The sequence below is a fragment of the Equus przewalskii genome, chromosome 1 (genome assembly GCF_037783145.1).
Source record: "Equus przewalskii isolate Varuska chromosome 1, EquPr2, whole genome shotgun sequence".
In the NCBI taxonomy this organism is placed as follows: domain Eukaryota; kingdom Metazoa; phylum Chordata; class Mammalia; order Perissodactyla; family Equidae; genus Equus; species Equus przewalskii.
The window spans coordinates 530,668-552,344 of record NC_091831.1 but is presented as its reverse complement, the minus strand read 5'-3'; the positions used below and the strand labels follow the sequence as shown (position 1 = coordinate 552,344).

The 21,677-nt window shown below is 49.2% G+C and overlaps 2 protein-coding genes across 11 annotated transcripts in view; one reads left to right on the top strand and one right to left on the bottom strand.

Moving 5' to 3' along the window:
* TUBGCP2 (tubulin gamma complex component 2) overlaps positions 1-8,631 on the bottom strand; it is a 32,540-nt gene extending 23,909 nt beyond the window's left edge. Inside the window, exons 1-4 of one of the 7 annotated variants that reach the window (XR_011543225.1) lie at positions 8,360-8,500; positions 2,945-3,130; positions 1,592-1,720; positions 518-694 (exon numbers count right to left, since the gene is read on the bottom strand). Coding sequence is in view for 5 of the 7 variants with exons in the window: in XM_070630938.1 (XP_070487039.1) it covers positions 518-694; positions 1,592-1,720; positions 2,945-3,094 (456 nt within the window). In the remaining 2 variants the exon portion in view is untranslated. Of the gene's footprint in view, positions 1-517; positions 695-1,591; positions 2,408-2,944; positions 3,131-3,746; positions 4,131-7,686 lie in introns of those variants that run through there. The other 6 variants (XR_011543226.1, XM_070630938.1, XM_070630953.1 and 3 more) reach the window with 6 other exon arrangements.
* Positions 8,429-21,025, top strand: ZNF511 (zinc finger protein 511). 4 transcript variants are annotated; one of them, XR_011543273.1, is made up of 7 exons: positions 8,482-8,634; positions 8,823-8,896; positions 9,227-9,428; positions 9,636-9,760; positions 11,166-11,294; positions 18,489-18,818; positions 19,138-19,638. XR_011543273.1 is itself a non-coding variant. In XM_070631040.1 (6 exons), the coding sequence occupies exons 1-6, from the start codon at positions 8,482-8,484 to the stop codon at positions 12,161-12,163; spliced, it is 762 nt and encodes a 253-aa protein (XP_070487141.1). In that variant the 5' UTR covers positions 8,429-8,481; the 3' UTR covers positions 12,164-12,502. The 4 variants fall into 4 exon arrangements, 3 of the variants coding, with proteins under 3 accessions (XP_070487141.1, XP_070487152.1, XP_070487132.1); XM_070631040.1 differs by lacking the exons at positions 18,489-18,818; positions 19,138-19,638 and adding an exon at positions 12,085-12,502 and having other exon boundaries at positions 8,429-8,634; XM_070631051.1 differs by having other exon boundaries at positions 18,489-21,025.
* The last annotated feature ends 652 nt before the right edge of the window (positions 21,026-21,677 follow it).

The following is a 21,677-nucleotide window of genomic DNA, read 5'->3' as shown; positions in this document are numbered from 1 at the left end:
GACGGCCCGGGGTTTCGCTAGTTTGGATCCTGGGCGTGGACATGACACTGCTCATCAGGCCATGCTGAGGCGGTGTCCCACATGCCACAACTAGAAGGACCCACAACTAAAAATATACAACTATGTACAGGGGGATTTGGGGACAAAAAGCAGGAAAAAAAAAAAGATCGGCAACAGTTGTTAGCTCAGGTGCCCATCTTTAAAAAAAATTTAAAAAAAAGAGACAGGGCAGGACATAAAACCAAAAGCAGTGATATAGCAGTAAGAAAATGACCTACAGAAAGTTATCCTTAAAGATAACCTTAAAAGCAAATGGTCAAAAATTAACGGAGAGAAATGGGGATCACAGTCTGCACCAGCTGAGACCCAGGAGTGCCTGGGGAAGCCAGAGCCCGCTGGACCGGTCATCCGCTCCCGGGGCCCAGGGCTCATCTATGCAGAGTCAGGTCCTGACTAGGAGCGAGGCCTCAGTGTCTCCACATGCAGATTCAGCTTTAACAGACAACGGGCGAGGTACCTGCTGCAATGTGCAGCCTGTGGCCACACTGCCGAGCTGCTTCCTCAGCTCCTCGAGCTCCTGCATGGAGATCTTGGAGGCTGTGGCGGGGGCACTGAAGCTGGTGGTGCTGCTGGCGGCTGCAGTAGCTGCGAGCTCAGCTCTCTCTTTTGCATTCTGTTGTAAATACTGCAGAGTCTGGTAACACACAAAACCCCAGGTTACCCTGGGCCGTCAGGTTCGTGCACTCTGCCAGACACAGCCAACCCCACCTCCTTCTCTCCTAACTCCAATAACTACGTGGTGGTGAGAGCAGGTGGTCCCCCTTAGACCGTGAGCTGCACTCTGGTCTCTGGATGCTTCCCATCACGAGGTGCCACATCCTCAAATCATGAGAGGAGGGAAATCCTACAGCTGATTTGACAGCCAATTCCCAAACTCCATTCCCAATGGTACAGCCTTTTCTCTACATGTGACTGGTCTCCCTTGTTTCAGCTAGACCACTTCCCTTTATCTATCTCCAGCACTGGTGGTCAACAAGGGCCTGGTCACACCCTTCACCCCTGAACAGACTCCGGGCCTTGTAAAGTGAGAAAAAGGACCCAACACAACCCTGGACCCTCCTGTGTGCCATGGCTCCCTTGGCCTCAACACATGCTTTTCTTAGTATCACAAGTAACAGTGGTCAATTTAAAACCGACAAAAACATGGCAGGAGAAGATGAAAACTAAAGCCCCCGACCCCAGGAGATAACTCCTGTTAGTAGTTCTCGTGCTTCTCACCATCAGGAGCCATTTCATCCCGATGCACCATAAACCCATTCCTGTGTTACCTACTGGCAGGAAGTGGGAGAGGACCAATGAGCAGGTGCTATGGGTCAGCAGAAGTGAGGCCCAAGATTGTGAGGCGGCGCCAGTGACCTCAGACTCGTGAGGGGTTATCTCAGTGAGTGACTCGTGGGTGCTTAAAACATTCGTTAGAACCACTCCACAACTCAGCTCCCCCAGGAGCACATGGATGTTCATCTTGCAGAGACAGAGGACATCCTTCCCGTCACTCTCGAGGAACGGTGTGTGCGCGCCCAGCAGACATTACCTCTCTGTCTTCCATGAGCTTTGACAACAGGTACACCAGTGGGTCGAGGTTCCTTGTGTTTTTAGATTTCAACTCATCGTATTTCTTTAGAAAGTCTTCTGGAGTACGAGAAAATTCTGCTATTTTAACCTCAAAAGCATAAACACAAGTGATTTAGAAACAGTAACTAAGCACTTTAAAAAATCTTCCAGAAAATAAACACAAAAGCCAAAATAAAGTGAAATTCGGTAGGCTAAATAATCACGTACGTCTGAAATAAAACTAAGAAAACTCCTGAGAACGTTTTGTGAACCCACCCACGTTCTCCTCTGTGGTCTCCTCCCGCTGTGCTTCCTGAGCCGTAGATCAACACCACTCGTTTCCCAGTAGCTCACGTGTCCTCTGTACACTACCTCTGTGCTCTCTGGAACTTCTTATTACGCATGGGCCCAGGGTTAGGATGCTTTCCTACTGAGTGATAGTGGTCCCCTTATCATAAATTAAACATAATTCTGTGTTCCTGAACTCTCTATCCTGCTCAGTGAATTTTTCTAATTATCCTTGTGCCGTTATTAAGCTTTTTAAGTAAGTGAAGCTTTGCACATTTTCAAAAATAGATTTCAAAATTATCTTTACTAGAGATCTATAATTTTAAGTTAGACATTATTTGAATAAACAAAAAAAATCCACTTTAAAGGGACTTTAATGTGGTTAATACACATCCAGAGGATATATGGAGTCTCCTCCTCATGGAACACAGGGAGGGAGTGGTCAAGAGTCTGGGTTCTGAGGTCAGACTGACAGTGCAGTGCTCTCCCTGAGCCTCCATTTACTCATCTGTACAATGGGATGAATGACAGGAACTGCCTTGAGGAGTCAACAGAAGCACTGAGTTCAGCAGAACACGTGGTCTATGGAAAGCATTCAACAAGCGTTGTCTGCTATCAACACTGGCACTGCTGTGGCCGCCCAGTCAGGGAGGTGAACTCTGTGCACAGCACAGCACCAGGGACAGGGCCCACTTGCCCAGGGCACACAGCTGCAGTGGGGAGGGGGCCCACCTGCCCAGGGCACAGAGCTGCAGCGGGGACGGGGCCCACCTGCCCAGGTCACAGAGCTGCAGTGAGGACGGGGCCCATCTGCCCAGGGCACAGAGCTGCAGCGGGGACGGGGCCCACCTGCCCAGGGCACAGAGCTGCAGCGGGGACGGGGCCCACCTGCCCAGGTCACAGAGCTGCAGTGGGGACGGGGCCCATCTGCCCAGGTCACAGAGCTGCAGTGAGGACGGGGCCCATCTGCCCAGGGCACAGAGCTGCAGCGGGGACGGGGCCCACCTGCCCAGGGCACACAGCTGCAGTGAGGATGGGCACTCACCTTGGCACTGTGTGCAGACACAGTGGTTGTGACATATGGGGTTCTGTTCTTCTGAAGCAGGTCGATGTAGACCTCGGCCCCATCCCCTCCGTGGACACGCAGCAAGCTGAGCAGCTCATTGACGTCATGGTGAATGCGAAATTCACTCATGGTTTTGGCTCTGAGACAACATCACAATACGTTCTTCTAAAGGTAAGAGAAAAGCAGTTTATAAAAACAAAAACCTATAATGAAAAAATCTACAAGCCATTGAATTTGGTCAACAATAGGTTTTACAGAAGCCAAATCATCACATGGCCCAGCCCAGACATTCCCCCTCATAGACACCGCCACTACAGCCTCTTGCCAACTGTCTACCACCTGGGGCTCATTCCTGGGGTGTGAATCCTCTTCTGTCCTGGTGGCATTCACTGCTGTGGTCTGTCATTTCCTGCTGGGAGCTCATCCTCAGCGGACATGCTCCCTTTGGGAATCCACAGCTCTGAGTCTCCTTAGCTGCAGCCAGTCTCCAGGCTCACTCCTCAGCTCAGGGAGCTGGCATGTGCAGACAGTGTGGATGTGGCCCCACAGGCCTGAGTCCTCCTTCCTCCTGGGTGACTTCAACCACACATGGCTCTGGGCCAGCGGGGAGCTTCCCCGTGTCGGCTGGCAAACAGAGCTTTCTGGTTCTGGCTGTGCAGACACAGTGGTCCTGGCCCTTCAGGGGTCCTGAATCTATGCAAGGAGGTCTGTGTAGGCCTAAGCCACTGCCCTGTCCTGGCATGAATATCAAAACTCCAGCTCCCACCTGTGAGGCCCGCACCTGGTTCGCAAACCCTGCGCTGTCCAGTTGCACCTCCATTCACACCTCCAGTGCTGCCTTCTTTCTGCACTCTGGTAGCCAAGACATTTCCATTCCTTGTCCAAACTTGGCTGTATACGAAGATGCTTTCAGTAAGATTACCATAGTTCTCCTATGCATTTGAGTTGGGTAGGATTCCACCTCAGCTCAGTCTGCCCTGTTGACCAGATGTCCTAGGGTCTAGGGTCTCACCATTAGACACACAACTCTCTGGGGTCAAAATCGTAACTCAGATCCCACCAAGCAAACAGTACAGTGCACAGCATATTACAGCACATGGCTACTACACCGGGACAGCAGCAGTCTGCACAGGGGTTGTGCTCTGCCACTGCTGACCAGTTAGCCATTATGATCACAAATACTGACAAAAGGGGAGAAGAGAGAATCCATGGCAACCAGCCACAGATTCAAAAAATGAACACAAGCACACTTCACAAGCTGCACATAAACGTTTCAATATACCTATGCAAGGGTTCTTGATCTGGGATCACAAAAGAACCCTTGGAAATCAGAGGTAAAATCATTTTTGCCTGTGAATTTTCTGAGGAGAGGGTCTTTCAACAGATTCTCAAAGGCTCTGTGACCCATAAAAAGGTTGAGAACCACTGTGCTAGCAGCTCCAGTGAAGACAAGCCACAAGTTGAGGAAAACCTCAAGTGGAGAAGACTCAGCGCATACCCTCGCAACATGCCAACAGTCAACTTTAATTTCTAACTCCACATTAACAAAGTGAGACTCTAATCTTGCGTGACGGAAAACTAGGTCTCCATACATAAACGTCATTGTGTCACAGTATACAAACATTGAATACTGGCCCGAGGCGGGGTATCTCACACGGGACAGCAGAACAGTAACACGAGCTGGTGAGTTAAGTCACTAGCGCACGTCCTTTCTAAATCAGGCGCTCCCAAGAACCACAGTTAAAGGCGCGAGGCGCAGCAGTGCGTGGGCTGTGGTGCCCCAGCCACTCTGAACCCTGACTTGGCTGCTTCCAGGCCGGAGGGCCCTGGGCAAGGAGCTCGTCCTCTCTCAGCCTCCTCTGAAAAGCGTGAGTAGTAAAAGCTACCCAGAGCTGCTGTGGAGATCAACCATTCGTATAGGGCCCCGAAGGGCCTGCGCATAGTGAGCTCTTGCACGAGTGTTATCAGAAAAGCAGGGACAAGTGCTGCAGCTATTACCACGTAAAGCCACCACCGGAAGTGTTCACTGTTGCCTGATTAATGGTTGGTTTTACAAAAGGAAAACTGGATCTGAATCACCGACAACATCCGAAATCACTGGGTATCCCATTAGTCACCGAGGGTCCTGAAGTAGGCACTGCAAACTAGAGAAAACATCAAAGACAACGTCAACTCTCCCAATGACGGCCTCTGCATTCCTAAGGGCAACCGGGTTACCCACAGTCTACGAGGCTCCCCCAGGCCTGCAGGCTGTCCTGCAACGGCTGGACCGAGGACCACCTTGGTCACGCCAGACGGCAAGAATATTGCGTTTACCACGACACAAAACACCCCTCCACCAGAAACAAGCAGGTGGAGAGAACTCTTCCGAAAAAACATCATCTAAGGGAATATTTATTCAAAGACCATCTTCATGAAACTTCACATTTGTGGCAGAAATAAAACCACAGACAGCCCACGTCACAAGTAGTAATACTACGAGGAGTCTGCCGTTCTATGTGGATTTGGGGAACAATTCTGGCAAGGCATCTGGCTCCCCCTGCAGGTGGTACCTCCCCTCAGGGGACCTCTGGAAAGGTGTAGGGGTAACCTCTGGTTGTGACAGTGACTGGAAGGGTGCTCTTAGTGCTTAGCAGGAGGAGGCCAGGGAAGCTCAACAGCAACAGAGGCACCCTCCCCTCCCCCCAAACACCAACAGTGTCTCCACTGACAACAGCTTTGAGGAATATTTACTTGCAATGGCTCACATGGTATTTTTTTTTAACATTTTAGTTTTCCTTTTTCTCCCCAAATCCCCCCAGTTCATAGTTGTGTATTTTCGTTGTGGGGCCTTCTAGTTGTGGCATGTGGGACACTGCCTCAGCATGGCCTCATGAGTGGTGCCATGTGTGCGTCCAGGACCCGAGCCTGCGAAACCCCAGGCTGTGAAGCAGAGCGTACTAACTTAACCACTGGGCCACAGGGCCGGCCCCTCATGTGGTCTTTTTGATGCTCCTGAGTTCCATCATTCGCCACAAGTGGACAGACACAGACTTCTGCGACTGAGCACAACTCACTCCTCCTCACACTGAGTGTGAGCCAGCCGGGCGAGGCGGCAACACTTCACGCACACGTCATGTCCATGCAGCATCAGGCACACACTCACCACGAACGGCTGGTTGAAACAAAGAGGGAAGTGGAAAGCAGTCTTTGTTGAAGAGCTCAAAGCTAACTGCACAAACTGGCGTGAAAAACATTATTTTAAAAATTGTGGAAAATGTCAGCCACATGCAAAAGATTGAAAATTGACCATTCTTTTTCACCACACACCAAAATAAACTCAAAATGGATCAAAGACCTAAAGATTAGGCCTGAGACAATAAGTCTTTTGGAAGAGAATATAGGCAGTACACTCTTTGACATCAGTTTCAAAAGAATCTTTTCGGACACTGTAACTCCTCAGTTGAGGGAAACAATAGAAAGAATAAACAAATGGGACTTCATCAGACTAAAGAGCTTCTTCAAGGCAAGGGAAAACAGAATTGAAACAAAAAAACAGCTCACTAATTGGGAAAAAATATTTACAAGCCACATATCCGACAAAGGGTTAATCTCCATAATATACAAAGAACTCACACTGCTTAACAACAAAAAAACAAACAACCCGATCAAAAAATGGGCAGAGGACATGAACAGACATTTCTCAAAAGAAGATATGAATATGGCCAATAGACACATGAAAAGATGTTCATCATTGCTAATCATCAGGGAAATGCAAATCAAAACTACACTAAGATATCACCTTACCCCCGTTAGATTGGCAAAAACATCCAAAACCAAGAACGACAAATGTTGGAGAGGTTGTGGAGAAAGAGGAACCCTCATACACTGTTGGTGGGAATGCAAACTGGTACAGCCACTATGGAAAACAGTATGGAGATTTCTCAAAAAGTTAAAAATAGAAATACCCTATGACCCAGCCATCCCACTACTGGGTATCTATCCTAAGAACCTGATAACAGATATCTCAAGAGTCCGTTGCACCCCTATGTTCATCGCAGCATTATTTACAATAGCCAAGACGTGGAACCAGCCTACATGCCCAGAAACTGATGACTGGATAAAGAAGATGTGGTATATATACACAATGGAATACTACTCAGCCATAAAAAAAGACAAAACTGGCCCATTCACAACAACGTGGATGGACCTCGAGGGCATTATGTTAAGCGAAATAAGTCAGTCAGAGAAAGACGATCTCTATATGACTCCACTCATAGGTGGAAATTAGTATATTGAGAAGGAGATCTGATCGGTGGTTACCAGGGAAAAGGGGGGGTGGGGGGAGGGTACGAAGGGGGAAGTGGTGTACCCACAACATGACTAACAAAAATGTACAACTGAAGTCTCACAAGCTTGTAATCTATCATAACATTAATAAAAAACAAAAAACAAAAAACAAAAAAAAAATTGTGGAAAATGTCAAGAGCCTAATGCTTTGCTTTCTCAGAGACAGGAAAGTAAAATATAAGAGACGAAAACTGGTCTGGATCTGACCAGAGCTCTTCTCAGGCGTGAAAATGACTGGTCGAGGATGTGTAGTCACAAACCTTCACCACCAAAATGAAGTTACTAAAAGTTTCTGATTATATTTTTAAATCACACTTTTCTGTGTAATTACGTTTTTAACTTCTTAAAGAAACAGCACCCCATTTTCCTTGCCACCGCACGTGGGCACGCACTCGCCTGCTCCAGGCTGAAACACTTGCGGGGAGGAGTGGAGAGTTAAAGTCTCGGCGGGCCTCGGCCGTCCTCTACGGTAGGTCTCACGCATCCCCGCGTCCCTGACGTGTCACCCGTCACCACATGAACTAGGTAACATCCAGCAGCTGGACGTCTGTCCCCCCTGCCGGCTGCAGGCTCCGGAACGGCAGGGACGTCCTGACTTCTCCACCGGCCCCGTGCGCACCTGGCGCCGCGCCCTGTCCGCGCCTGGAGCGGATGGGACGGGATGGGATGGGGACACTGGAGATGCAGGCGAACGGCAGGGCCCCACGGGCCGGGAGGCCCCGGACGGGGCAACGGGAAGCCATCGAAGGCTTTAGGCCGAGAGGAGTTATGACGGAACCTGAGCTCTGGCTCCAGCCTGGAGACTGGTCCAGAGCCAAGAACGATGCAGAGGCGGCTGCAGCCCTTAGCAGGGACAGAAGGGCGGCGCCAGCAAGAAGACGGCGCCGAGGGCGGGAGGGAGGCGGGAGCCGCCCACGGGGCCGGCCTGAACCGTCAGGGCTCGGGACAAAACCAGAGACCCCGCTCCGGGACCCGAACCGTCGGCGCCACAACGCGGAGGCCGGCCCGCACCGGTTGTGCATCGGGTCCGCAGGAGGGGCCCAACACCCTCCGGTCCCAACTCACCGGAGGACCTGCGCGCCCAGCCTGCGCCCGCGGCGGAAGTGGCGCGACGTCACGTCCGGCCCCGCCCCTGCCGGCCCGTCGACGGTGGCCGATAGGCTGCGGCGCTGCCGGCGCGCAGGGTGATGCAGCTGCCTCCCGCGGTGCACGCCCGCCTGGCCGGGGGCCCCGGTGCGGCGGAGCCTCTGCCCGTGGAGCGTAGCCCCAAGGCCGGCGCCGTGCCCTTCCGCTTCACGGCGCGCCAGGTGCGCTTCCCGCGGGAGCACGAGTTCTTCGAGGTGCGTGAGCAGAGGCGGAGGGCCGTTGTAAGGGGTCGGGGCCTGAGGTTCGGGGCGGGGCCTCTGGCTGGAGGCGGGGCTGAGTCTGGGGCGGGGCCTCTGGTTGGAGGCGGGGCCTGCGGCCGAGGGGCGGGGCGGGGGCGGGGCCGCGAGGCGCCCGGCCCACCCACTACGCGCGTGTTCTGCAGGACGGGGACGTGCAGCGGCACCTGTACCTCCAGGATGTGCTCACGCAGGTGGCCGGGGCGCCCGAGAGGCCCAGGTGAGCGGCTCTGGGCCCAGCGCCGTCCCCTCCCCGCCTCCCACCCCGCCCCTTCCCGGGGCCCCATTCCACCCCTCCTCCACCGCCCCTCAGGTGGAGGAGGGGGACCTGCCGCCCCGCCCCTGCTTGCACCCGTCCACGCCCTGAGAGGCCGGCCTCCCCTCCGCCTAGCTGGTGTGAAAACTAACTTCTTAACAGGGTAGGGTTTGGGACTGTAAAAGAAACATTCGAAGCTGTATCAGGGCACTTAAAAGGAAGCTGTTGACAGGGACTCTGACAGTCTTTGTCACCAGGGGAATGGGGTTCCCACCAGGCGGTTTCCTTTGTCAGGGTGCCCGAGTTCACCTGTCAGGTGGCGGGCTGCTGCCAGGTGTTCGACGCCCTGGAGGACTATGAGCACCACTACCACACTTTGCACAGAAACGTCTGCTCCTTCTGCAAACGAGCCTTCCCCTCAGGACACCTGCTGGACATCCACATCCTGGAGTGGCACGACTCATTGTTCCAGATCCTGTCTGAGAGGCAGAACATGGTGGGTGACCAAGGCCAAGTGCAGTGACCCCGGGGGCTTGTTCCCAAACTGTCCAGTGGGTATCCGGGCTGCAGGGCTCAGAGTGCCACTCCCAGCTCTCAGGGTTGGGGACAAGGCCAGGGGGCACCTTCCCTGCCCTTGGTGTGCCCATTGAGGAGCGGCGAGGGCTCCGGGGGTCAGGATGGAGGGTATGCTGTTTCGTTTCAGTATCAGTGCTTGGTGGAAGGGTGCACGGAGAAGTTCAAGACCAGCAAAGACAGGAAGGATCACCTGGTGAGACGTCACCTCTACCCTGCGGACTTTCGGTTTGATAAACCAAAGAAAAACATGAGGTACGTGAGGTGACACGGTGTCCACACTGCAGGATGCGGCCACCCCTTGAATTTAGAAAGCCTTTTGAGCATATAGACTTTAAGGACGTAGATGGTGTAGTTTAGCATCCCTGTCACTTAACTTCATATTTAGCTGCAGGTGACGGAAACCCTGACAAGTCGAGAGTCACCAAAAAAGGGTAGATGAGTGGGGGTGGTTTTGTATGGGGCCCCTGCTAGAGGAGGACAGGAAGGGGAGCCCCGGGCCTCCTGGGCTCTGTCCTGGGAGTGACTGGGGTGCCCTCCCAGTGTCTGCCTGGGTGTGTAGGAACCTCACCGTGGTTCTCTATGCTCACACTTCACACGGCTGTGCCACACCTCCGCTCGGCACAGCCACTCTCGAGTGGAGCAGATGTGGGCCTCAGGGATGTTGTTGCAGGCCGTGAGCCCCTCCCCTCACGTGGGGCCTCCAGTGTTTCGTTTGTCCTGTCAGTACACGTTTAGGAACTTGACAACAAAACCATTTGTTACACGGTTCTGTTGAGAGCCCACTGTGGGGAAATGTCTGTGGGGATAATTCTTGAATCTGTGTTATGTTTCTTTCCCTGTTTTGTAACTGATTGTTTTTGGGTGAACCTTCGTGACCATCTAGATAGTACGTTGATCGAAGTCTCTTTAGACTAACTTATTTGCCTCTAAAGAACTTTACTGTTTAAAGTGAAATAATTCTGGGGCTGGCCCCGTGGCCGAGTGGGTAAGTTCGCGCGCTCCGCTGCAGGCGGCCCAGTGTTTCCTTTGTTTGAATCCTGGGCGGGGACATGGCACTGCTCATGGGACCATGCTGAGGCAGCGTCCTGCATGCCAAAACTAGAAGGACCCACAATGAAGAATATACAACTATGTACCGGGGGGCTTTAGGGAGGAAAAGGAAAAAAATAAAATCTTCAAAGTAAAATAATTCTGAGAACCCACTGCAATGTGGGAGATTTTTGTAAGGCCTTGAGTATACGGTAACTCCTTTCTGAGGGATCATTTTCAGGAGAAAACCCTGCACTGCTGGATGGAAACCTTGGTGTTGGGGAGGAGACTCTCAATGTTGCAGAGTTAAGTTTAGTAAATTTCTTACTGATTATCACAGAAAACTTTTGGTGCGCTTGGTAGGCATTTACCACACGGCACTGTAATAATACTGTTTTTGAAAGATAAAGTGTAGTTGTCATACCTAGATTTGTAAAATGTGGTGTTTATCATATTCACTTGCAGCCTTGCTGTAATTTTCCTCCTTGTCCTGGTAGCCTGAAGATGACACTATGCCAAAATAGTTACAAGATATCTTTGTGAGAAAAATAACGTCTTCCTCAGAAGTTCATTTCTAGGGAAAAACTGGGGTTGCAGGAGCCAGCACTCACCTCTCTGTCCTCCACAGCCCAGCCACGCCCAGGGCCACCGTGCAAGTGTCGGCAGAAGCCCTGGGGGCTGAAGGGGAGCAGGTGGAAGGGGACGCCATGGAAGTCTGCTCTGAACCTGCGGGTGAGAGGCACACGGCTGGCCGCAGGTCAGTACCTGGGCTCTTCCTGAAACAGGGTCTGAACACGTGTTTTACGTGGAGAGTCCCTGGGTTGAGCCTGGCCGGCCCTTTCACTGAGAGAAGCTGACTCTGGGTCGGGATGTTGGCTTCAGTGGGAATGGAAAGCATGACTCTTCCTGTCTCTTGAATAACTTAATTTCTCTTGTGTACTCTGTTTTTGGAACTCCTGCAGCACAGAAATGCAAAACATGGCCAAAACAGAGATAGAAAGAACCTTGGTTGTAATTTCTTAAGTTACAACCCATGAGTTTGTTTTCCTAGCATGAACTGTGCTCTTGTTGGGTTAAAGTTGATTTCAGATCTAATTTGGGGGAAAAGGGAAAAAAATTGCCAGGGAATCCAAATTGACAGGAAGATAGACTCGTGTCCCTCAGCTGCCTTTGAGCGTTTGCCTAGACTTTGGCCTACGAGTGAGTCCCGGGAGCCGTTGGGCTGTTAGGGTTTCATCCGACGGGGTGAAAGGAAGTCTGAGCCCTGGAGAGCTTGGCAGAAGCTGGCCGAGTTCTCCGCGGCAAGCGTGCGTTGGTGGCTGGGAGACTCCCACAGGAAGCGGGCCTGAGGGATGCTGGCCAGCTGCAGACAGGGAGCTGCCCTGGGCTGTGCAAAGGGAGAGCCCACGTCCTGAATGCTCCACAGGGTGAAAGAGAGGGAGCATTTTGGAACAAGAAGAAAGCACACATCAGACTGCTGTTATGAATTGGGTTGTTTGTTGGCAAAAGGTATAATAGTTGAGTGTGAAGGGTTTTGTTCGTTTCAGAATACCTCCTACCATCTGTTTTGGTCAAGGGGCATCACGAGGATTTAAAAGCACCAAGAAAAGAAATAAACACCAGTGACGACTGAGACGAAGAGAAAGAGCCACAGGCCTCTGAGCAGCCCCTGAGGCAGGAGACAGTTGCCTTTTGCAGGACGTGGTGTCAACGATGGGCTTTTTCTCTGGCCTTCTGCTGCGGTCCCTAGGACCCAGGCCTTTGCTGCCCTCGATGTCTGGGTTCCTTGGCAAATGACTGAATGACATCAGTAGCCGTTATCAGAAGGAGTGAGAGACCCACAGATTCCAGAAATGATCCTGGCGGGTGCTCTGATGACTTGGAGACGGGCCCACCTCCTTCTGCAGGGGCCATCCCCAGAGTGTCCTTTTTAAGCACAAAAAGTAAATGTTCTTCATCAGTGGGCTTTTAGTCGTCCTTCCCATATTGTTGAATCAGACTGGGAAACGAGCAGTAATCACCCGTGAGTGCTCTGTTTTTAGTGTTTGGTTTTCAGAAAGATTTATGAAATCTTAGAGCCTCGGGGGGTGACCGGGCAGGATGTCTCGCTTGTCTGAGTCCTCAGTAGTTCATGACTCTGTGAGAGATGCCCGGTCAGGAAGCAGACCTGACTGGGGGGACATGGAAACTAGAAAGGATTCCCAGGAGCCCGGGGCAGGGCAGTCGGCACTGGGAAAGAGGCGTGCCAGCCGGGCGGCATCCCGGAGGAGGAACGGTGATGAAGGACAGTGATGGGCAGAGGGATGGGCATTGCAGCGAGGGAGGGGCTGCACCAGAACCCAAGTGTCTGGCTGGTGTCTTCCGGGTGGAACTGATCAGAGTCATGCAGTTCTCATCGGCGGTCGACAATGATAACGTGGCTAGAGAGGGCACCCAGCAGAGGTGCGGAGCTACAGCAGGGCAGAGCAGCTGCGGCGGGTGGGCGGGTGTGTGGGGCATAGATGCACGCCACCAGAGGCAGCGAGTCGACAGAAACAGCTGGATCAGCTCTGTTTTGATAAAATCAGGGCTTGGCCTGGCAGAGTCTCTCCCAGAGGCCACATCCCCTCCAGCAGCACCTGGGGTGCTGGCATGCCAGCTGTGCCAGCCTGAGGGCTCAGCCAGCAGCAGCAGGGTGGGCCTCCGCCTCCCCGTCTCACCTCCGGCCTGCTCTTGCTCTGGGCTCTAGATTTGGCTGGAGGCAGCTGGTGGTGGTCTGTGACTCCGGCCCGGAGGCTGCTGGCCCAGCTCCTGCTGAGTCACACCCAAAGCTTTCGGGACACCTGGAGCAGATGGGGTCTCCAGGAGAGCGTCGCATCACGCCAGCAGCTCCATGCACTAAAAACCCTGAAAGCAGGTGACCTGGTGTGCAAGGAAAAGAGTAAAACCTGAAGTACAGGCCTAGTGTATCGATGAGAGACCTGATGTACACTTCTGGGTGGGCGGTGACCAGCCTTGGCTGAGGGGCTATGGCAGGGCTGCCCAGGGTCCCACTTTGGTTCTTGAAAAACATAACAGAGAAAAACACTAACATGCAAAGATGCTCTTCTTTCTGCTCGTCTCCCCTCGGGGACCTCGCCCCTTCCCTAACTCCTGTGCGTCCTCTCTGTAACCCCACCCTTCCACACGAACACGTGGGCCTTTTTCGTAACAGCACATCTGAGATTCACTTGCCCACAGCGTTAGCCAGCACACAGGCATGTGTTTCATAGTCTTTGGGGACTGCCAGTCCTGGGCTCCAATCCTAGCTTCGCCCCTACCTAGAAAGCTACTTGTTGAATCTGCCTTGGTTTTTCTTCTAAAAAACGGAATATGAAACTTCAGTGTAAGGAATATTATTGATGCAAAAAAAAAAGACCACCTGCATCAATAATTCTGAGGAGACGCTTCTATTTCTGCTGCAAGACCTTGCCTGGTTTTGGGTCGCGGTGTCGGAGGAAGACTCAGAGCTGGGAGCGTTTACAAGAGAAGGAGGTGCTCTGGGAGTCCGACCTCAGCACCGGCTGCCGGATACCGGCAGCGTGTAAGGTCACCGAGTTTGCATCAGTCTGTCTGTGGTGGGAAATGTGATTCCCATGCTTAGGTTTACGTGAAAGAGCATTTTGTTATCTGGGGGACCAGAACCTGTTGGGTGAGCCTGTTTTTTCTAACTGGTAGGTGAAGTGCTCGGTCACCTGAGGAGCTGGCAGAATGTCGTGTTTGCTTCCACAGCACGAAACACCCTGTCCCGTCAGCTTGGGCCGAGCTCCTCAGGGTCCCATCCAGACCCGTGAGTGCCGCTGCAATGCACTGTCCAAAATCTGCGGTGTGAAATGTTTCCACCTGCTCCTTGTGTCTCCTTCCCCAGCTGCCTTTTCTCCCTTTTTGTGCCCTGTTTTGCATGGAGTGAGCTGCTTTTCTCATGCTGTTATTTGGAAAGTTAGGCACACTGTACTTAGTATTTTAGTAGTTACCCCCCAGTTTTAGTATAAATACTTAGCTGGTTCGAGTGTAAGATTAATCAGTGTCTCTTCCCTTTCCCTAAAGAGTACAAGGACAGTTGATGCTCCAGCCCCTCTACGCCGTGGGCACTGGTAGAGTTGTGCCTGGTAGCCAGGATTCTGTTTGTGATCCCACAAGACATGGTTGCTGTGGTTCCTCGTGGTCAGGCGGTCAGTCCACCCACCGTGAGCACTGCCTCTGCTGGGCGTTTCCTCTTGCCTCTCGGACTCTTTAAATGGAAACGCTTTCCTTCTGCTGGTCGGGAACTTCAGCATTTCCTTCAGTAAGAGCCAGTAGTAACAAACGTTCTCAATTCTGTTTGCTGAAAAAGTCTCTATGTTCTTGTTCTTGAAAGCTCTTTTTGCTAGGAATGCAGTACTCGATTGGCAGTTTTTCCCTAAGCATGTTGGACACATTGTTCCACTGCCTTCCAGCTGTCCTTGTTGCAGCTGAGAAGCCAGGTGTCAGCCTGATGGCTGTTCTTCAGAAGACACCTTGTTTGGGCCGGCCCCGTGGCCAAGTGGTTAAGTTCGTGCAGCCCAGGGTTTCACCGGTTTGGATCCTGGGCGTGGACATGGCACTGCTCATTAGGCCATGTTGAGGTGGCCACAACTAGAAGAACCCACAACTAAAAATATACAGCTGTGTACCGGGAGGCTTTGGGGAGAAAAAGGAAAAATAAAATCTTTTAAAAAAAGAAAAAAAAGAAGACAGCTTGTCGTTTCTCTGACGGTGTCCTGTGGTGCGCTCAGAGCTGTCAGGTGAAGAGACCACCCACCCTGCTTGCTCTTCACTCACTGGGTTTTTTGAACCTCAGGTTTTGTCTCTTCAAATGTTACCTCTGGGCCATTGTCTGTTACAATTAAATGTATGTTAGGCATCCTCGCCCTTTCTTCCATGTTTCTTAAGGCTTTCATATTTTCTGTTCCTTATCTGGCTTTGCTACATTCTGGATAATTTCTTCGGATCTACTTTGCAGTTCACTAGTTTTCTTACCAGCTGTATCAAATATGCTGTTAAACTCGTCCAGTTTTTCATTTCAGTAGTTACGATTTTCAATTCTATAAGTTCTACATTGTTTTTATAATTTGCTGGATTTCTATAGCTTGTTCATCACATTTTCAATCCATTCTTTTATTTTGTAAACATATTAGACTTGTTTTATGTTCTCTGATTGATGATATCAATATCTGAAGACTGCGGCTCTGATTCTTCTGTCCATTTTTTCTGCTGACTCACTCATGGTGCCGTGTTTGCTGGTGAATTTTGTGATTTTTGGCTGTGAGTTTGTATTCTTTTGAACTTTACCTCTGGAATTTCTCTGACACATCTGAGTTCTTCTAGAAAAAATTAGTATTTGTTTCTGTCATGTGAGTGGGGGTGCTATCAATCTAGAACCATTTAAAATAAATTATTAGGTATGAGTTTTTACTGTCAATTCAGTTTTTCCACAAATACCCTTCCTGTGTTGCCTTTACACAGCCCTTAGCCAAAGTGAAACATCCGAGCGATAGAAACAGACCCCTCATTTCACTCATAGCTAGAAAAATAGAAATAAAAACACACTGAGAGGCCCTTTCTTACACATCCAACTGACAAAACTTCAGAGGTGGATGGCGTGCTATTGTTCAGTCTGTGGGCAGACAGGCATCTCATACATCGTCAGTGGGGATGCTGAAGGCCACCACCCCCAAAGAAGGAGAAATTAGCAATAGCTAACAAAATTACTTCTGTATTTACCCTTTGACCCAGCCATCTTACTTCAAGGGATGTATCCTGAAGACACATTGGCAAAAATTCAAAAGATCCACTCAAAAGGCAATTTATTCAATAAAACTTTTAACAACTAAAGACTGAAAACAACTCAAATGTCCCAAGTCCCAAATGACCCAAGGAGAGTCAAGAACTGAAATTTTTTGGCATGGGAAAAAGAAGATACAGATTTAAGATCAATGAAGGTAATAAAAACCCTGTAGTCTGAATCCAAATTAGAAGTATTGCTATAACCTTGTAAAATATATTCCATATTTGTTAAATCAGTAGCTCTACTGAAAAGCCTGGATTCGTTTTTAGAAATCAAGGAGGTTATTGAGGAACACTAAAGTTGGACTCGGGAGCCAACTTAGATGAAGACCCACCGACCAAAGATAGGACAGCGTGAGCATCATCAAGAATACTAGCCACCATTGCGTGAAACCCATCAGGCATGTTTAAATCCATGATCTCATAATCATTCTTTAAAGACAAAAACCTCAGTGACTCCCTTTGGGAGGATATCAGGAACTAATGTCATTTTGAAAGCTGGTAAATTAACAAAAATTAAGAATATGTCCTACCTTTCCTGCAAGAACTATACCTAAGGGTGACTAAGCTGTCGATGTCAGTGATGGCTAACATCGCAAAGAGAGAGTGGACCAGACATTGGATTTTTCCTGATGGAAGTTCACCATGCTCCTATTAGTAGTCTTGCTAAGACATTAAGGCACAATCTGATTGTCTTAGCCTCTTCCCTCCAAATGCAGAGCCTGAGACGAGGGCTGCATGAAGGTGGTTTATATTAGAAATGATCCTAAGGAGCAGGAGTGAAGGGCTGGAGAGGGTGAAACAAGGAAGGAGGGAAAGCCCACCCACCAGGGAGGTTATTGGAGTAGTGCTCATTGTGGGCAATTGAGGCTCTGACCCATTGGAGACCCGTGAGGAACCTTGTAGGATGTGCCTCAGAAGTGTCCACCCAAGACACAGAGAGGAGAGGATTCATCTACTGGTTGCCCCATGGAATATTAACTCCCTCACACTTCTAGCTTTGTGGGCAGGAATGGTCAGAATGGTCCAGCACCCCACACCTGGCAGAGAAGCCGTAGAGTAGAAAGAGAGCTTTGGAGTGACCGATGGGAGATGCTGTTGGGTTGCCCCTGAGCAGCTTGTTGCTGCAGCAAAAATGAGTTCACAGATGGACTGAGGAGATGTGAGGTGGCACGGAGGTGTCAGAGGCACTGGTCAAGCTTCCAGATGAGAGAACACATTAAATGACACCCAGGGATGCAGGCAGAAAAATCCAGGTTGTGGAAAACTACAGGTAAAACAACCTGGTTTCTTCAATAAAGAACAGAGAAGGAAAACCTACAGACACGAAACCTACAACACACGTCAGCCAGCGGCAGTGTGGGGACCTTATTGGGATGCAGAATCAGATGCTCAAACTGAAAAAAAAATTAACAAAACCAAACCAAGACTACTTGAGGATCAACCTCCAGGATGACAATGTGAGGCACTCCACTGACCCATTCTTAGTGAAACTGGTAAAAATTAGGAAAAACAATAAAAATTAAAACAAAAAACCACAACAATACAGTAGTCCCCACTTATCCACAGGAAATACATTCCAAGACCCCCAGTGGCTGCCTGAAACCCTGGCTAGCACCAGCCCCTATCTAGAGTATGTTTTTTCTTATACACATGTACCTGATAAAATTTAGTTTATATATTAGGCACAGTAAGAGATTAACAACAATAATTAATAATAAAAGGGAATAATTATAACAATATACTGTTATAAAAGTTAGGTGAATGTGGTCTCTCTCTATGTTATTTTACTTTACTCACCCTTCTTGTGACGGCGTGAGATGATACAATGCCTACGTGATGAGATGAATGATGTAGGCATTGTGAAGTAGCACTAGGCTACTATTGACCTTCTGACCGAGGATCATAAGCTCCATGGAGAAGGAGGATCATTGAGCCGTGACAGTGCCAATGTTGGGTGTCAGGAGCAGATGATGTTGATGTCTGAGGATCCAACAAAGAGATGATGTATGACCTGGGCGGGATGGAGCGGAAGGTGGTGCGAGATTTCATCATGCTACTCAGAATGGTACACAATTTAAAACTTATGAGTTGTTTATTTCTGGAATTTTCCATTTAATATTTTCAGACTATCGTTGGCCATGGGTAACTGAAACCAAATAAAGTGAAACTGCAGATAAAGAAGGACTACTGTAATTAAAGCTTCTGAGAATGGTTCTAAGGGCAAACAGGCAAAGAAGAAACATCTATCCAAGAAATCTATGAAAATTCAGCAAGAAAGGAAAGAGCCTGTGGTATCTGAGCCAAGACCACCCCATCCCTCCTCTCTCCCAGCTCAGTGAGGCAGAGACTCCACTCCAGACTGCTGCAGCTAAGAGCACTCCCCTCGGCTCCCAGTTGGAGGGCCTCCTTCCAAAGGAGCGGTGCCCCCAGTGCCTGTTGCTGAGGCTGAGTCCAAGTAAGTCTGGTTGAGAGGAAGGGCTCTCTTCTGCCCAGCCCCCACCCACGGAGCAGAGGCTCCACCCTGGGGGAGGCACCACCCCACATACTGGGGCCCTGATCACCATTGCCCTGCTGTGAGGCAGTGTTCCATGCCAGAAGAGGTAAGCAGAGAGGACATCAGGCTGATGCCCTCCCACTGAGCTCCGAGAGCATGGGTGTCACTCACGGAGAAGTTTGCCCTTGTCCTCACCCCAGCTCCAGAGCCCTGGCTCAGAGATTTTGCCTGGAGGGAAAGCAAGTCAGAAAAACAGATTGTTCCTAATTTCTTCCCAAAGGAACTGACTTCATTTGCAATAGACAGTGGAGAAGTTCAAGCCCAAGGGCATTCTCAAGAACGTGAAGAGGTGGTGAAAGGTGGCCAAGAGACAGGCTATACTGGAGGCTGGTTCACAAGAGGGAACCAGGGAAAGAAGAACTGGGAGGAGCCCTCTTGGGGTCAAAACAAATACAGGCACATCTCAGAGACACTGCAAGTTTGGTTCTAAACCACCACAATAATGCAAATATCACAATAAAGTGAGTCACTTTATTGTGAATTGTTTGGTTTCCCAGTGCTTATAAAAGTTATGTTTACAGTATAGTGTAGTCTATTAAGTGTGCAATAGCATTATGTCTAAAAAAAAAAGAATGTACATACCTTAATTTAAAAATACTTTATTGCTAAAAAATGCTAACCATCATCTGAGCCTTCCAAGCATTGTAATCTTTTTGCTGGTGGAGGATCTTGTAAAAACGCAGTATGTGCAAAGCACAATAAAACAAGGTATACCTGTATCAAACACTGACCGCAGAACACTTTCAAAGGAGCCAGAACTTGATTGGATTAGTCTGTAGAAGAATGTATGCCCAGGGCATTGTTGAAAACAATGGAGCAGTCAGCTGGCAATTAGTGCAGTTTAACAGCTGGGTGTGGTCAGGGAAAGAGAGGAAGAATTGTTTTGGGGGCTGTAGCCGGTGCATTGAATTAAGAATATGTAGATTATGACCTGATGAATGAGGAGGCACAAGCCACTCACAGAGGGGTCGGCAGGTAGCTCCCTAGCATCTGAACTACCACTTTGAGGAAGTGAAAACCCTGGGGGCATTTTGATTGAAGGTGTATTTTCAATACACTCACACAAAGGAAGTAGAGTCACAAGATTTATTACTTACAGATCCCAGAAGCTGGGGAGGGGGCAGGGGGTGGGGGGAATGAGCCAGAGAAGGGCAGTTCTCTATCCCAGGTCACCAGTGAGCAGGAGATAGAGAACAGGGTAGCAAGCACCTGTTACTTATAAGGTGGTTGAGGTGGAGATCACTAACTTTTGGAAGGCTCAACTCTGAGTGGTCATTTTAAAAGATGACCTGGGAGAAGCAAAGGGGAACTTGAAGCAGGGAACCTAAGCTCAGGTCTTTCTCTAAATGTGTAGACTCAGCGTGGCCAGGGTTGTCATACTGTGAAATGCCAAGGTAGCAACTCAGAATAGCTGTTTTCTCATCACAAGAGTCCTATGAAAGCACTGTCATTCCAGGATGACTGTGGGCACACCTGAAGCTGCATCTCCCTCAGGAGCAACATCAGAGGCTTAACACTGTGGGGGTGGGGAGGTATAAAGGGATAGTCTTCACTAAAATAATCCAGCCCAACACTAAACAAATAACAATAATAAGCCCCAGAGGAGGGGGACCAGTATCCAGAGTTGCTACAATATGTTATCTGTAATGTCCAATTTCCAACAAAAAATTATGAGGCATGCAAAGAAACAAGAATGTATAATTCATATGCCTGAAAATCAAGCAACAGAAACTGCATGTGAGCATGACAGGATATTGAATTTATCACAAAAGACTTCAAAGTAGCCATTATAAACATGTTCACAGAACTAAAGGAAACTATGATTAAAGAATTGCAGGACAAAGACAGTGTCTCATCAAATAGAGACTATCAATAAAGAGACAGAAATTATTTAAAAAGAACCAAATGGAAAGTCTAGAGTTGAAAAGTATAACAACTGAAGAATTTTTAAAAACTCACCAGAGGGGCTCAACAGTAGAGCTGAAATAGCAGAATAAAGAATAAATGAACTTGAAGATTGACTGAGATTATGGAAGTCAAAGAATAGACAAAGAAAAATAAGACACATGAAGAGGGTCTCAGGGAAATTTGGAACACCACTAAGAAAGTCAATATACATATAATGGGAATACCAGAAGGGAAGACAGGGAAAGATGCAACAAAAAAAAGAAAAGAAAAAAAATTGAAGAAATAATGGCTGAAAACTTCCCAAATTTATTGAAAAACAAGCTACACATCTAGGAATCTCAATGAATTCCAAGTAGGATAAATGCAAAGAGCGTCCAGACACATCATCATAAGAATGCTGAAAGTCAAAGATAAGGGAAAAAATCTTGAAAGCAACAAGAGCAAAATGATTCATTACTCATAAGGGAACCCCAATAAAACTAATAGCTGACTTCCCATCAGAAATCATGGAGGCCACAGGGCTGGCCCAGTGGCATAGTGGTTAAGTTCACGTGCTCCGCTTTGGTGGCCTGGGGTTTGCAGGTTCAGATCCCAGGAGTGGACCTAGCACTGCTCGTCAAGCCACGCTGTGGCAGCATCTCACATAAAATAGAGGAAGATTGGCACAGATGTTAGCTCAGGGCCAATCTTTCTCACAAAAAGAGAGAGAGAGAAATAATGAAGGCCAGCAAGTAGTAGGATAAGATATTCAAAGTGCTCAAGGGAAAAGCTGTCAAGAATCCTATATCCAGCAATCAGAATGAAAGTGGGAACTTTACTACCTGCCTTACAGAAATAGGAAGGACTATAAAG

Excerpts from the sequence above, each read along its gene's own strand:
- ZNF511 (XM_070631031.1), top strand. The coding sequence starts at position 8,482 with ATGCAGCTGCCTCCCGCGGTGCACGCCCGCCTGGCCGGGGGCCCCGGT. Across the intron at positions 9,761-11,165 it reads AAACCAAAGAAAAACATGAG|CCCAGCCACGCCCAGGGCCA; the intron begins GTACGTGAGGTG and ends TGTCCTCCACAG. Across the intron at positions 11,295-12,067 it reads AGGCACACGGCTGGCCGCAG|GGTTTTGTTCGTTTCAGAAT; the intron begins GTCAGTACCTGG and ends TTGAGTGTGAAG.